Raw genomic sequence first — 14,950 nt, 5'->3', positions numbered from 1 at the left:
AAATTGATTGCAAAAAATGACTTAAGAACTCAAAGTAGATTGTTAAGGTGGATCGGGTACGATTCCGATTTCATACCAAACAGAATAGATAATAGTTTTAAAAATTGGGAAAGGGGACCAACGATATTCTGGGAGCTCTTAAGAAAGAAGGAGATTAAAAGTTTTCAGGAGATAAAAGACCAATATAACCTAACAAATGCAGATCTATACAGGTATTTGCAATTACGAAGCTATCTAGAGCAGACGATGAGGGGGGGTATAGAGGGGAGGGGGACAGAAATTATTGGAATGTTCACTTCAGCATATGAATCAAAACTGGGAAAAAAGCTAATTTCAAAATTATATAAGGGAGTGGAAGATTTAAAGGAAATGGACACGGTGTATATAAAAGAGAGGTGGGAGAGGGACGCAAATATTACCATATCAGTGGATGAATGGGAAGAGATAAATGAACAGCAATGGAGAACGACCTGTTCTTTAACTTGGAGAGAACATGGCTGGAAGAACATCGTACGATTTTTTAGAACGCCAGCACAGGCAAAGTATCGGGATACAAAGTGTTGGCGATTGTGTGGGGCGGATAAAGCTGATCATTTTCACGTGTTCTGGAGTTGTCCCTCCATTCGCAGCTACTGGCAGGAACTTAAGAACTGTATGGACAAAGTATTGAAGGTAAATCTTCCACCTACATTCAAGGTATTATACTTGGGGAAACTGGACATAGGTTTTATAAGGTTTGGGGACAAACATATTTTTAGGATAATGTTGATTGCAAGTAAGAAAGCAATTACCAGAAAGTGGATGAAGGATGAGGCACCTAAGGTGGAAGACTGGGTTGAGGTTATACACAATATATATGGGATGGAAAAGCTAACTTTCTCTGTGAGACTAGAGATGGACAGATTTAAAAGAATTTGGGAAAGCTGGTTAGAGTACATAAAACCAATTAGGTCAGATTTTATTTGAATTGTACAAATCTTGGGAACAAAGACCCCTAGTTCATAGCTACAGGTGTTGAAATGTTCTATTTCTTTTTATTTTATGTTATTTTATTTTATTTCATCATATTTGCCTGTTAAGTCCCCCTACTGGGGAACAACGAGAAAGAATGAATCATTGTGTACTGTACAAGTTATATGGTGAAAATGTTCAATAAAAATAAAATAAAATAAAAAAAAAGATAATACATGGCAGTTTTGTTTTTTCAATGATAAAATATTGCTTTGTTTTTATAAAATAAAAATGGCATTTCAGTCATACCATTTTAAGTTATCAAAATCACATGACAGTTTATTTCTCTTTTTTCAATTCATTCTATTTTAAATGCTCAATTTTCCAATTTTCCACTTCACATTCATAATCCGAATTTGTATAATTTAAGATTTGTTATTTTTACCCCTCCTACATTTCCACAGGTTATCATAAATACATAATACATTTTTGGGGGTTTGTTTTCATGTAATTTATCTGGATTTTGTTTAAAGCATTGAAACTGCTTTATGTGACATTTCTGAGATAAATGTAATAAAGGCACTATTTAAAGTGATCATATAAACTCTCTCTCCCGGGCTCTTCCGTGTCGGCCTCTGGTCTCGCGGGTGGCGGGGTTGCTCCCCCCCCTCCCCCACTATAGATACACTTCAGGTGGAGCTTTGTTTGGTTTATTACACACACACACACACACACACACACACACACACACACACACACACACACACACACACACACACACACACACACACACACACACACACACACACACACATATAGTCACTTAGTCACATGCATATACACACACACACACGCGTGATCATATACATACACACACACACACATAGACATACACACTGGCTTGTTCACCTGCATGCTGGCTCTCTAGTTTTTGGGTTTAGGTAGCGGTAGCGATAGCTTAGCTCAGACTGCGATCAGATCTCAAGATTTAGGTCGATTGCTGTTCTAGTTTTGGTTGGCTCCGTGCCGGTTTCGTGCTTTGTTTGTGGTTTCTTTTTGTTGCAGATTTCCAGTGCTTGACGTGTGTCTCCGTGTGTTCCTGCTTCCTGGATTGGCAGTGGATGTCGTCACCCTCCCCCCCCAAAAAAAAACAAAAACTGGGTTTGTATGTGTATATTTATGTATGTGTACGCATATGTGTGCGTATATATATGTATATATATTAAATATAGTAATAATGCACATATATACACTTTTGGTTTCTACCGTCATGGTATCAATCAATAATATGTGTGCAGACAAGGTAAAAAAAAATAAATAAATAAACTCTCTCTGCATATTTTATAAATTAAGAAATGTTGCAGCTGGTACAAAACTACTACAAATATAAATATTGTAGTTTTATATATGTTTTAGAGGTTTTAAAAGGCATCTTTTTAAACACAAAGGGCTATCCTAACACTGCACACTGCTTGTTGTCAACCTTTGTGTTCTGCATTAACCTGTGTAGGACCCTTCAAAAACATACATCACAACTTAGATTCGTAACCTGGTTTGCTCTTGTATAAACATCCAAAAACTGTCAATTCCAGTTATTACAGTAGGTGGAGCCTTCTCATGTCTTACAGGAGCAGGGTGTACGTTCTTTGGCTTCTCATCATTATTAACATCTCAAATCCTTGGGCCATTACATTTGTTGGAGTAAAACAACATCTGTGTAGAAACCTGGAGACTGGGTCTTAATCATTTTCAACTAAAATAGATAAAATCATAATCCACCAAACAGCTAAAGCAGCAAATGCACTGATGTAAACATAGCTTTCAGTAATCACTAACCACAATGTATCTACTCCCAGCGAAACAATTATTCATGAAAAAAACACTAATAAGGAAAACTTGTGTCTGGCTGTTCATGGTTTCATAAATAGAACCCATGCAAACATGTAACAAACAAGATTTTAATATCTGTAATCTATTGTACATTTTTATTACACCTTTTAAATAAATATTTCATCCTTAAAATAATTTTGCACATTCTCAAATAAAAATATATTTATATAAGTAAGAAAAAAATAGTAATTAATTAATTAATAAGGTAAACAAAAACAAAGGTTACAAGCAGAATGTCTTACACTTCAATATTTTTTTTTTTACATGAAAAACACTACAGTCCAATCAGAGAACCTCTGATTATAAAATATAGCTGCCACATTGTTCTGTCAGATGCTATTAAAGCTCTTTTTTTTCTTAAAGATGGTGAATATTGATCCTAAATTACCAGGATAGAGCATCTGGAAAAAAGCACTCCGCAATGTTTGTTGCCGCTTTACAGTGCAGTGTCTGACAGTGTGTGTCTCGGAACACGGCATTCTCTGGCAGGACGCTCAATCAGGGCCCTTCAAGTCTCCTTGAGCAGCAGGCGAGAGTCTAAAAAATGACTCCACTGGTCAAAATGACATGCAATAGACAACACAATGCATTCTAAAGAGAGGTTCATCATGAGTCAGACAATGAAACATGTGCATCTAAAAAGAAGTCTGTTATTTTCATACATTTTTTACACATCAGTACTAGACGTCTGGAGTACAAAAATATACTTCTTGTGTTTTCTTTTTCATGTACAACTTCAAGAAAAGTAGAAACAGAACCTCTTTTGGACAGAAAAAGAGTGCGTGTGTGTGTAAGCTGCAGGTAATTCAGTAAATTATTCAGCTTTTTTTTCCTAACCAGCACCTCTGTCTTTCAGAGCTTTTTCAGCGCTCTGACGAGTACCGTGTACGTTTAGTCCTTTGACTGAAAGGGTAGTGAATGAAGTCAAAAGGCCGGTGGCTGCTTGGGTGGGTGGGTTGCTGCCCCTTTGGCAACCTCTTCATGAAATGGACCTCACGCTGGTGCTGGCGTGTCCGTGAGCCTTTTCGCGGTCGCCCTCGGCGGGTGAAGGCCATGTACCAGCCATCATACCGAGCGTTCCTCAAGGCAGTGTAGTTGTTTTCCAGAACAATCTCAGTGAAAATACAGTCACGGCCCTGTCCATTTTTCTGCAAAGACACACAAATAACGGTCACTGGGAAATCCTTTCCTAAAATTTGTAGATGGGAAATATAAGGTATAAAAAATATTCCTGGCGCAGCTTTTCACCTGCATCTACACACACACACACACACACACACACACACACACACACACACACACACACACACACACACACACACACACACACACACACACACACACACACAGCACACACCCCTCACACATGGAGCATATGCTACAGTCATTACAGATCAGAGAGAGGGGAATGTCAGGGGGACTTCTCCCCCTTCAGCAGAGTTTCAGCTGCAGCCCTTGTGGGTCTCTGCTGCAGGAGACAGCAGAGACCCTAACCCTAAACCTAACCCTAACCCTAACCCTGCAGGACAGCTTCCAGCCTTCATCAGCACTGCCACCTTCATCCCAGATTAAATGTACCCTTGTGATTGGGCTCATATTAAATCAGTGAGGTTAAATATCAATGGATAGAGTCTTCATTGTGTCTCACTCGTGCTCTGTCCCATTTCATAAATATCCAATTAAACCATGATTTTCACTTTAGACAATACTGGAGCTCATGTAAAAAGCTGAGTGATGTATGACCGTGAATTAATGATGTGAAATTAAAGCTATTATACAATTTCAGTCAGTGGTAAACTGTACAGTAAGGTCATGTGAAATACCATTAAATGGACACACTACTGCACTACTGTTACAACCTTCCTGCTTTATGGACAAAAGAGTGTTAAAAATAATTATGACAAAGATATGTACACATGCATCCAAAGGACACTCTGCCTGTCCATTCTCTTCTTTTACACTCACTCTGTGTGTGTCTCTCTCTCTCTCTCTCTCTCTCTCTCTCTCTCTCTCTCTCTCTCTCTCTCTCTCTCTCTCTCTCTCTCTCTCTCTCCTCTCTCTCTCTCACACACACACTGAGGTGGGCGGCGCCTGGGTTGGTAGCTCGGGGCAGATGGTGTCCGAGGCAGGGTGCTAGGTGGGTGGAGGAGTGGAGAGAGTGGAGTGTGTGAGAGAGAGAGAGAGAGAGAGAGAGAGAGAGAGAGAGAGAGAGAGAGAGAGAGAGAGAGGGAGTTTGGGGGTGGGGGGTGGGGGGTGGAGTGTGGAGGGTGGGTTGTGGCTCTGCCTCAATTTAGCTTCATCCTTGCATGCACCACCATATTCACTGGGAAGCATGACACTTCACTCAGATATGGGACTTAATTCTTCAACTGCAGCTGCCACACACTGATTATTGATGAAAACACACCTTACACCATCCAGCTGGTTTAGATCAATCTGGGTATAGGACTGTGTATGTTGTCATTTCTAATCTTTCTCTATTTATTTTCATTAATTGGTTTTTATTATCCATTGTTTCTCACATTGTGATGAAATCTCTTGTAAGGTACTGTGAATTGTGTCCGTATTTGAAATATGCTTTATTAATAAGGGGCCTTGCCTGTACTCAAACATTGATGGTTATATCATTGCTGGTTTTGCTGACATTAGAAAAACATAGAATTTTTCCAACCTAATCACTTAAATATTTTCATAGATATATAAAAGTTAATTAATCTTGGTCTTAAGTATATTTCGTGTAAGCGACCATGAATCTCCTGTGCAATTATAGTTTCATAAGGTATCTTAAATTCCACCATGTTTCACTTGTTAATCAAGAAGTTAGCAGAGATTTTTCTTTGTTAATTTTTCTTGATTGGATAAATGACAGAATAGACTACAGGATTATTTCAAATGTTCTGAGAAGAAACTGTTAAGAAACAGTCCAGCTTTATTTCTGCCTGTATGCCCTAATATTTTCTGTTATCCTTTACAACCATATGAGACAAAGACTTAAACCTTTTCTAACTCCCCATGGTGTGCTTCTACAACCGGTGACTCTTTGACCTTGGCTACAATAAGGTAACCAGTCTTTTGTCTCTGCTTCAGCTGGTAGTCAGTTTTCATCCTCACCTTGCCAATGAGCTTCCCTCTCTTGTTCATGCAGATGTAGAAGCCCGTTTCAGCTCCTTTGATGCGCACTCGACTCCCAAATGTATCCGTCTCCACAATGAGTTTAGCTAAAGAAGTCAAACAAAAAGATTTGTGTCACAAACTACAGGATAAAGCATCTCTGCTTCTATCGAGAGAGGACTTTTCTGCAGTTGCCCTGACAATTCGATCAATATGAAAACCTGGAATAAAACCTTAATGATTGACTCATGAGCAGACAATCATGCACAGACAGTGTGCATGTACAAAAATGATGGAACATTTAAAAAAAAAGCATACACAAAGGGCTTCAAAGCCCTTTGCAGACATGCACAGCTACACTTACACACACACGCACACATGCACGCACACAGAGTCTGGGACAATTTCTGGAGATTTATGCAAGTTGAAACTCTCAAAAATGATAAAACCACGTGTCTTGTGATTATTTGAAAGCTGAAAAAGTGTTCCTGGCATTCCCATCAACGAATTCCATTTCAAATACTGCACACATCATAGACACACACACAAAGCTCCACATTCTTCTCGATTGCACAAAAACAGCTGAGTTTAAGAATGCAGAATATTCCAAAGATATAACTTTAGTACGTTTTGTGCATTTTTGTGAAAACAAATAAACAAAAAGGTTTGTTATTATTTGACACAGTTGGATAACATAACACCCTGTATATTTGGAAATCCTTTCCACAAATGATATATTTGTACTGTGTATATATTGTGTATATATTTTACATACTCACTAATCAAGAACACCAAAACAAATGGGTCTTCGGAAACTTGCATTGTAATAAATGCTCTATAAATAAATTGGATTAAACTGAAACAGCCTGAACAATGATTCCATTTTAATCCACATTTTCTCATGAAAAAAATGGCATCAGTCAAAGGGTTGCTGGGACGCTGAGGATTGTCGGGGCTCTTCCCGCCCTACACTACATGTCTGAGAGTTGGAGTTGTGGTCAGAACCAGGAGTCAAAGCTAAGTGGACTAAAGGACATATGTGTCAAAAAAACAAACAAACACACAGTCATGATTCCTCTCACATAGTTTCTCTCATTCTGGACAGAATGAGTTCAGGTGACTGAGGGAGTTTGCAGCAATTGCATTTACAAACAGTAAGTACACTGTATTAAATAGAGCTGAAGGTTGGGGTAGAGGGGTAATAGAAGCTCCAGGAAATGTTCAAGAGGCAGAAGCAGAAGTAGGATGACTTTTAATGGCTGTTCCAGATCTGAAGCATCTCTGGAGGATAACCTCAAGCGCTATTGACATCCAACCAGACAGTTTCTTTGACTTCTGAGCCTGCGAGTGTACAGATCAGGATCACAAATGCTGCAAAGACTTGGTTCTCCTCAGGTCCACTGAAATTCTGCTCTTTATTTATTTATTTATTTTTTTCAGTTTGATTAATTATTGCATATTATAATGCTGCAAATTTTGATTATTTACTGAATGTGACTTAATTTAAAAAATTCTGAATTACTGATTTATTTGAATGACAGCAAATACTGAACACTGTGTACTGTACGCTTTACAAAATAATTGAAATGATTTCAAATATGTTATCAGTTTGCTACTTGTCATATCTCAGATATACAGTGTACTGCAGCCTCTACTTCACTATTGTATTCATTTTATAAAATCAGCCTTACTTCACTGTAAACTACAACATTTCAGAGAATAACTCACCAAATCCCTTTCTTCTACCCATTAAAAAAATGGAAAAACATGTAGGCTACCCACAAAACTTAACTGCAGAGCCTGTCTGAATGGGTTTTAAAGAGTTGCATTGCAGACATTCTCAGTCCTTGTCAAGAGCAGATTATTTTGAATTGCATTGTTTAAATAATAATCATCGTAATAATAATCATCACATCATTATCATCATAAATTGATAAATTGCAACCTGCCGACTTGAAAGGTATGTTTAGGCTGAATTGACACAGATGTGAATTACAGTGTAACTAGAAAACGAACACAAAACATACTTAAATGCATCCATTTTCATTGAGCAAGACTACAGAAAATTGTGGGTAAATCTACTAAATTACTATAGATTAGATTAGATTATCCTTTATTTCTCCCTCAATGGGGAAACTCACTTTGTTCAGCAGCAGTACACTTAACACCTACTAAAGAGTAATGACGTTGCTAAAGATTAATCAAATCAACCATTTGTAGTTTTTTTTTTTAACTTTCTTGATTGTTTTTTTTGGCAGGAACGAGGCAGGGTGGGGTTTATTGAAGCAGTGGTGACATGTTCTCGGCTGAACAGTGAAACAAGCACCGGTTAGTGGTCAGGAAGCATCTGATGCGCCACAAAGAGCCGTCCCCGACCACAGGGCCGTCTCTCATCACAGCTCTGGCTGGTAAAGGCCTGGACACCCCGGTACAAACAAAGACAAACACAAAGAGCACTACTTTCTTGATTGTTGGTTTACTGACCGTGAGCGTCTCCGTCCTCGGCCATGGCGTTGATCTTGGTGTCGGGCAGGACCTGCACGTGTTTGCCGCTGGTTCGGCTGTACAGCTGGTAGATCCGGACCAGCCTGCGGCTCACCCGGTCCGTCGCTGCGCTCTGCTCGCTCACATGCTGCGTGAAATTAGGCGGGGACTGATTGGTTACCTGTCAGAAATTAGATGGCATCACAGTCGTGTTACTTTTTTTTATGTGATACCTATCTAGGCCTTTTTTGTAAACTATTTTTTCATTCATTTGTTTAGTTAATTCGTTTTTACTGTTAATTTCTGGGAATTATCCCAACGCAAAGCAGGGTGGAGCCAATTGTGTATCGGCAAATGATTGACATGTTTTACGCTTATGTGTAGAGGGAATATTGTGGAGGAATAACATGTTTTTTTGTTTTCCTAAGTGACAATTGTACAGAGAGGAGATGCTGCCAAACAAAAGTGACCGCTTCCAGAAAAGACGCACGGTGTGATTACATGTTGTGTACAGGAGAATGTGCGTTTTGGAGCAAAAAAAAAAAAAAAAGGAAAAAGGATAAATGTTAGGCTTTTTCGTGGTGTAAACCAACAGAAATCCAACTTTAATTGTGTTATACATATGAGTTTGTAAGCCTATTTGTCTTTCTTGGTCTTTTCTCCACACGGTTCCGTTGTGCTGGAAACGCCGAACCTCGGTTTTAACCGAGGTTCAGCGGTTTCCAGCAGCAGAACGGAAGCCTACTTTCAACCAAACATTTGCTCCTGCCTGGATGATCCTTCTGTCCCGGCGTCGTGTGCCAGGGTCTCCCCGCGGAGCCCCAGCATCCCGCAGGATCACCCCGCACCTTCCCACGGCTGTTACCGCCTCGCAGCTACATCATGCACTTTGTGCTTTTTAAAATCATTCTTTGTAGTAGCGACCGACATGAAAAAAATACATTTTTTAATAAAGAAAAATAAGTGACATACCTGAGCATAGTAGCAAAATGCAAATAAATGTAGAAACCTGCAAATAATAAGAAAGAGGGTGCACTGAGTTATATAATTCACGAACGCGATGAGGCGCATTAACAGCAGGCTGCTGAAGAAGAACATTACTCACAGATATCTCAGTCTGGATGGGATGGCTCTCATGCTGGATGGAGGTGAAAAGACGACCCAGTAAAAACTCCCAAGGCTCCCCTTAGGTCGCAGAAGTTCAGCTAATGTCAAAGATGTTCAAATAAAGAGCTCAAGTCCCCAGATTTGTCCGTAGCCTGTTCCTGAGGTCAGAGGCTCTGCCAGAACAGCTGACGCCCGCACGGCCGACACATGCTGAAATCAGTTCCAGGCGCAGACAAATTCCCACTCAAACGCTGTATTTGATCACTCAAAAGGCTGAGAGAGGTCTGAGTGCAGAGAAGCCAAGATGCGTGTTGGAGTTTTGGAGAGGCGCTGCAGGCTGTTGCTGTCTTGTCCGAGCTGTCAGACTATTCCTCCTGGGTTGTAATCCTGTCCTCTCCGGCCTTCAGGCGTGCGAGAGTCCGCTGCTGAGTCCGCTGCTGAGTCCGCTGTGAGGCGCTCAGGCTGCCCGGCTGTGCTGCTCCTGCGCTGTGGAAACCCTGCCAGCTGAACGCTCCTGCTGTCCCTCCTCTGCTCCCATCCCAGTCCTCAGCCAGGCTTCTCCCTCCGCGCTCACACACCCCGGTTAAAATGGGAGGCTGATCTGCTAAGAACAAGCCCCTTTTCCTGCAGAACAAAAGCGGGCACTCCGAGCTCCACTCCCCCCTCCCCTTGATTTCAAGCATCTCCTTACCTGGGGAGGTGTCCGAACTTTGGTAGGGGGAGCAGGGCGAGGAGGAGCCTGGGCTGCCCTGTACACCATCAATCTGCAGAGTGCACCCAAGTACAAAATGACCAACTCTCATTATCTCATACACACTTTAAGTCACGGAGTAGGTTCCCTCCATGTCCCCGCGGGCCCTCCTCTGCATCCTCTATCCTGTCACAGATTTGTGTTTGTCCTTTCGGGATGCGCGCAGTGGAGCAGGATCTGTTCAGCTTTGTGTATTGACAAGGCGAAGTGTGAGACATTAAAAGGATTACAGGTGATTAGCGTTTTCAAAACACCCCCATCCGTCATTTGATAAAGAGAGCGGCCTCATCTCGCGTTGAAGGCTGAATTCAACAGCAGATAAAAACGTAACCACGGGTTTGTTCGAAGTTACATCAAATTCTGTTAAACAACAAACCTGATGACTGAGAGTAACATCGATTCATTAACACAAATTAGACTACGGACCCGTGTGACTTTCACAGCTTCGAGAATTCGTCTCATTTTGTGATAACATAACAAGCCACATTAATTAATTTATAGACAGATTCATTAATATAATTGAGGCCATTAATATAATTAATTCATCTGTTGTAATAGACGCTATATAAATAAAATTGAATTGAATTGAATTAATCATGTTTTAGATGGGCTCTTTTCTTAAAAAGTAACAATTGTTTTCGGCCATTAATGAGTTAATAATGAGATACCTTATTGATTGATTTGGGAACCACAAAGCCACAGAAACTCAGACGGGTTGATTTACATCAACCTCATCAAGGTAATATATATTGTAATAATGTATATTATGTAGCATTAAAATATGTAAATGTTGATGTACTCAGGGACCAAAAAATAACAAAACAAAAATAAAACTTTCAATTAGGCTTACACAAGTTTTTTTTTTAATGTAACTAGGGATCATAACGAGTTATGTATTGACCCACCCACATAATGTTCTTCACTGTAACAATTTTGTTAAGAGAAAGTGGAGCCATATCCACAGACTGACAATCTCCCACCGATTTGAGCCACCAGGGGGCGCTCCACCTGAGACGATAAGGCCTTAGGGAGGAGCAAAGACCTGGAACAGCAACCACGCTAAATTGTACGATATTATAACAGTGTGGCGCTTTCAGTGGGACTGCACACTGGATTGACTCATCTGCTATAAAGCCTTGCACTCATAGACTTGTTATAAATTATGAGTGCAGTACTTTCCAAGGCCTTTGCATTGTGTATGGGTGTATATGTGTGAGACATGTCACACAAGTTAAACACGTAACATGCCTGTAAAACAGACATTGGGCCAGTGTGTGTTGGACTTAAAGATGTAATGAAGCTGGTTTGGCATATATATATTATGAGCGGTAGGTAGCTGCCGTTGTGAACGCTGGCTCAGTGCCTTGATGCCCTCCCCTTAACCCCAGGAGCCCTGCATCCATCAGTAATCCTGCAGGGGGCAAACACCCTTCCCCCTCTGCTCTCTCTGTCTTTCTTCCTCCACTCATGATCAGAGGTCCACCATTCTAATAGTCATATTTTTACACAGAACCCCCCCACCCCCCACCAACAACAAAAAAAACTTTGCAATGGTTTTATCACGTTTGAAAGACTCAAAAGTATTTTGGTGTTCATACAAGAATCATTCTTATTAAGAAGCATTTATAAATAAAAATGATAATGCATTTAAGCCATTAGGGAACAGCAACTGAGTGCATTTTAAGAGAAGCCAAGATCAGCCGTTTTGCTAGTAAATAAGTAACTAAGTGAGTTATTACTGCCACCTACAAGGCTGGAAAGAGAGATGTACATGGAAACAATGGTGGGTCATCTGAATGCGTATATAGCCTAAAATACACATTTTCTAACCACTACTCTTAATGGAAAATGTTGTAATCATACCACTCAAGGATTTACCTGACATTTGCTCAGATTAACAACTTTAAACTTTTAAATAAACAGTGGAAATTTATAATGTAATCTGCAAATCTGACAGCAGATTAATTCATGTAACTCTGGCTCTTTGACATCTCAGTGGGTAGCGTGGGCACTTTTTACAGAGGCCACTTCCCTTGTGTAGGCAGCAGGGGTTCGAATCCTTGCGTGTCTCCCTGCACTCTCTATACCACTCCTGTCCACTCCTGTTAATGTTTCTCTTTTTCATTACACATCTTATCAATATTTATACAGTACAAACATGACTAGACCAAAAAGGACGTGGCAACAGGTCCAGATTAAATATAAGAACATTTCGCCGACTGGTAAGTATCAGGAAAAAATGTTGACTACAATGTACAAATGACTTGTACTGACTTAGAAGGTGCTGCTCACATATTTCATCCCCGTATTTATTTTAGCTGTTAAAAGAAGGGCTCATGTGTCTGGCACAGCGGGGGGCCCATCATCCCCACAATCCACATCAGCAGAAGAGCTCCTCCTTGATATGAATAAAGGGAGGCCTGTTTTAGATCCAGGGGGACAGCCGCTTACTCTGAAACACTCTTCACGTCCTTCTCAATATAAGTGCCTCATCATCGACAACATCATTCAAAAATGGGCACGTCATTGTGAAGGACGACACATGTGTTTGGACTTACCCATATGATGTGTCTTGATTATAACACTTTTGCTTCTTTATCAGTCATTTCTCTAATCCCCTCAACACATGTATTAAAGATTTTTCTGACAACAGTGTCTTCCGAAACATCGAACAGTAACAATGCCCACATGGACAATTATAACATTTATAACGATAATTATCATAATATTTAAATAATGATGATAGGCCACTTGACTGAATGTTAAAATGAATCAGTGGGATATTATTGCAGGCTGATTTTTAAAAGAAGTTTGAAACAGACAGATTAGAAAACAGAATCATGGAAAAACATGGGTTTCTAACCGGCATGACCGCTGACTGAACAGATGACCCACCAGGCTGAACTGTAGCCTAGTTTGACGGTAACTTATGTACTGCTGCTTTTGAAACCGAATCCAGACTAAATTAAGTGAGGATATCCGGAAAATACAGGCTTATTCCGCTATATATAGATGTCTGTTGGATGCCTACTGACATCCTGACCTGCGGTCCCCCCCTCTGACCACCTCAGTGTCTGCATCCCTGTAGTACAACAACTAACTATTGTGTCTGTGTCTCCGTTCTCTCTGTTCTTCATTCTCTCTGTCTGTTTTCTCTTTTCCTGCCCAGCTGGCCTCCAGCAGGATGGTCCCCCCTTATGATCCAGGTGCTGGTCCAGGTTTCTTTCCTCTTATGGCCCTTTTGCACTAGTACCACCTCAGCTCAGTTCTACCCGTTTTGCGCTTTTGCATTAGGGCTGAGACGGGTAGAGCCGCTCCAAGCCGATACATTTTTCTGTAACCATTCGAGCAAGGTTCTTTGCGGGCTGAGCCGGGACTATTTCCGACATCACCACCCTCCTCGCCACCGATTGGTCGGGGGGCGGGGCCGTCACCACCCTCCACGCCTCTGATTGGTCGGGGGGCGGGGCCGTCAAACGTTTGAATCAGGAAGCGGGAGTCAGCGCGAGGCGACTCGTGGCTCGCGGCGATTTTATTATACAGCATAAACGTCTGTTTGGTGATCCAACTCTGAGGTGCAGATGTTCATAAACCTGGTGGCTGTCGAGAAAATTAAAAAAGGGATGTAGACGGGCTGTTTTTTTCTCAGCCGCTCGCGGCTCCAGCTGATTTCTCATCAGCGCCGACACAAACAAAGGTGCTGCGCAATCGAGTACGTCACAGCAGCTTCACACCAACCCCCCCACTTCTCCCCTGGCTGTGCAAAAACACACGGGTGGAGCCGCGTCGAGCCGCGCCGAGCCGGGCTGAAGCGAGACTAGTGGAAAAGTGCCATAAAAGGCTGAATTATGGTTCTGCGTTAAATCAACGCAGAGCCTAAGCCGTAGGGTGCGCTGCTACGCGGCAGGCTCTCCGTAGCCTACGCCGTAGCCTGGCCTGTACCTCCCAAGAAATGTAACTACGCGTCGAGGCGACGCAGACCCAACGCAGACCCAACGCAGACCCAACGCAGACCGAGAGGGCTGTGATTGGTTCGCTTGGTAGCAACGCATTTCCGGTTCCGGTTCGTAAAGCAGTAGTGAACTTTCAGCGCTCTTTCTTCGTGTGTGTGTGATTTTTTTTTTGGGTTGTTTTGGTTTTTTGCACAATAGTTGTCCTTATCTCTTTGATTCATATGGAGTGATATTTGTGCCAGAATCCTGAGCGAGCAAAGATATATTCTGTGCACACAAGGATAGATTTTGAGCACAGGAAAATATATTATTGCAAGCACATCAATTATATTTCAAAAATAAATTACACTTGAGCAAACAAAAACATATTCTGTTTCAAACAGGCCGCTGCGCTCGCTCGCTCCTCCCATCCTGCTCTCGCTCAACATCTCTCGCTCTGCGCGCTCGGGTTTGTTCTCTCCGCTCGCTCAGCTTGGCACACGCGTTACAAATGTTCCACAAAACCAACCAACCTGGCGGAAGTACGTCCTGATTGGCTGTTTGTTCTCCAATTGGATTGCTGGTTACTTTAACCCGGAAAAAACGAAGGAGATCCAGAGACGTTTTATCAGAGACATTTTATTTGAAACTCTGTATAGAGTATCTTTGGGAGATCGCATCAGATGGACTCGGACTGGATGAAGAGGACGTGTTTTAAAACAAA

General features: G+C 41.4%; 1 protein-coding gene across 1 annotated transcript; it reads right to left on the bottom strand.

Moving 5' to 3' along the window:
• Positions 1-3,630: 3,630 nt before the first annotated feature.
• Positions 3,631-9,707, bottom strand: fgf8a (fibroblast growth factor 8a). Its single transcript, XM_061745001.1, has 5 exons — positions 9,542-9,707; positions 9,409-9,445; positions 8,437-8,617; positions 5,953-6,059; positions 3,631-3,989 (listed from the first exon to the last, which is right to left on the bottom strand). The coding sequence occupies exons 1-5, from the start codon at positions 9,571-9,573 to the stop codon at positions 3,705-3,707; spliced, it is 642 nt and encodes a 213-aa protein (XP_061600985.1). The 5' UTR covers positions 9,574-9,707; the 3' UTR covers positions 3,631-3,704.
• Positions 9,708-14,950: the final 5,243 nt, after the last annotated feature.

Source organism: Cololabis saira, chromosome 17, assembly GCF_033807715.1.
Source record: "Cololabis saira isolate AMF1-May2022 chromosome 17, fColSai1.1, whole genome shotgun sequence".
NCBI classification, from domain to species: Eukaryota; Metazoa; Chordata; class Actinopteri; order Beloniformes; family Belonidae; genus Cololabis; species Cololabis saira.
This window is presented reverse-complemented; position numbering and strand designations above follow the sequence as displayed.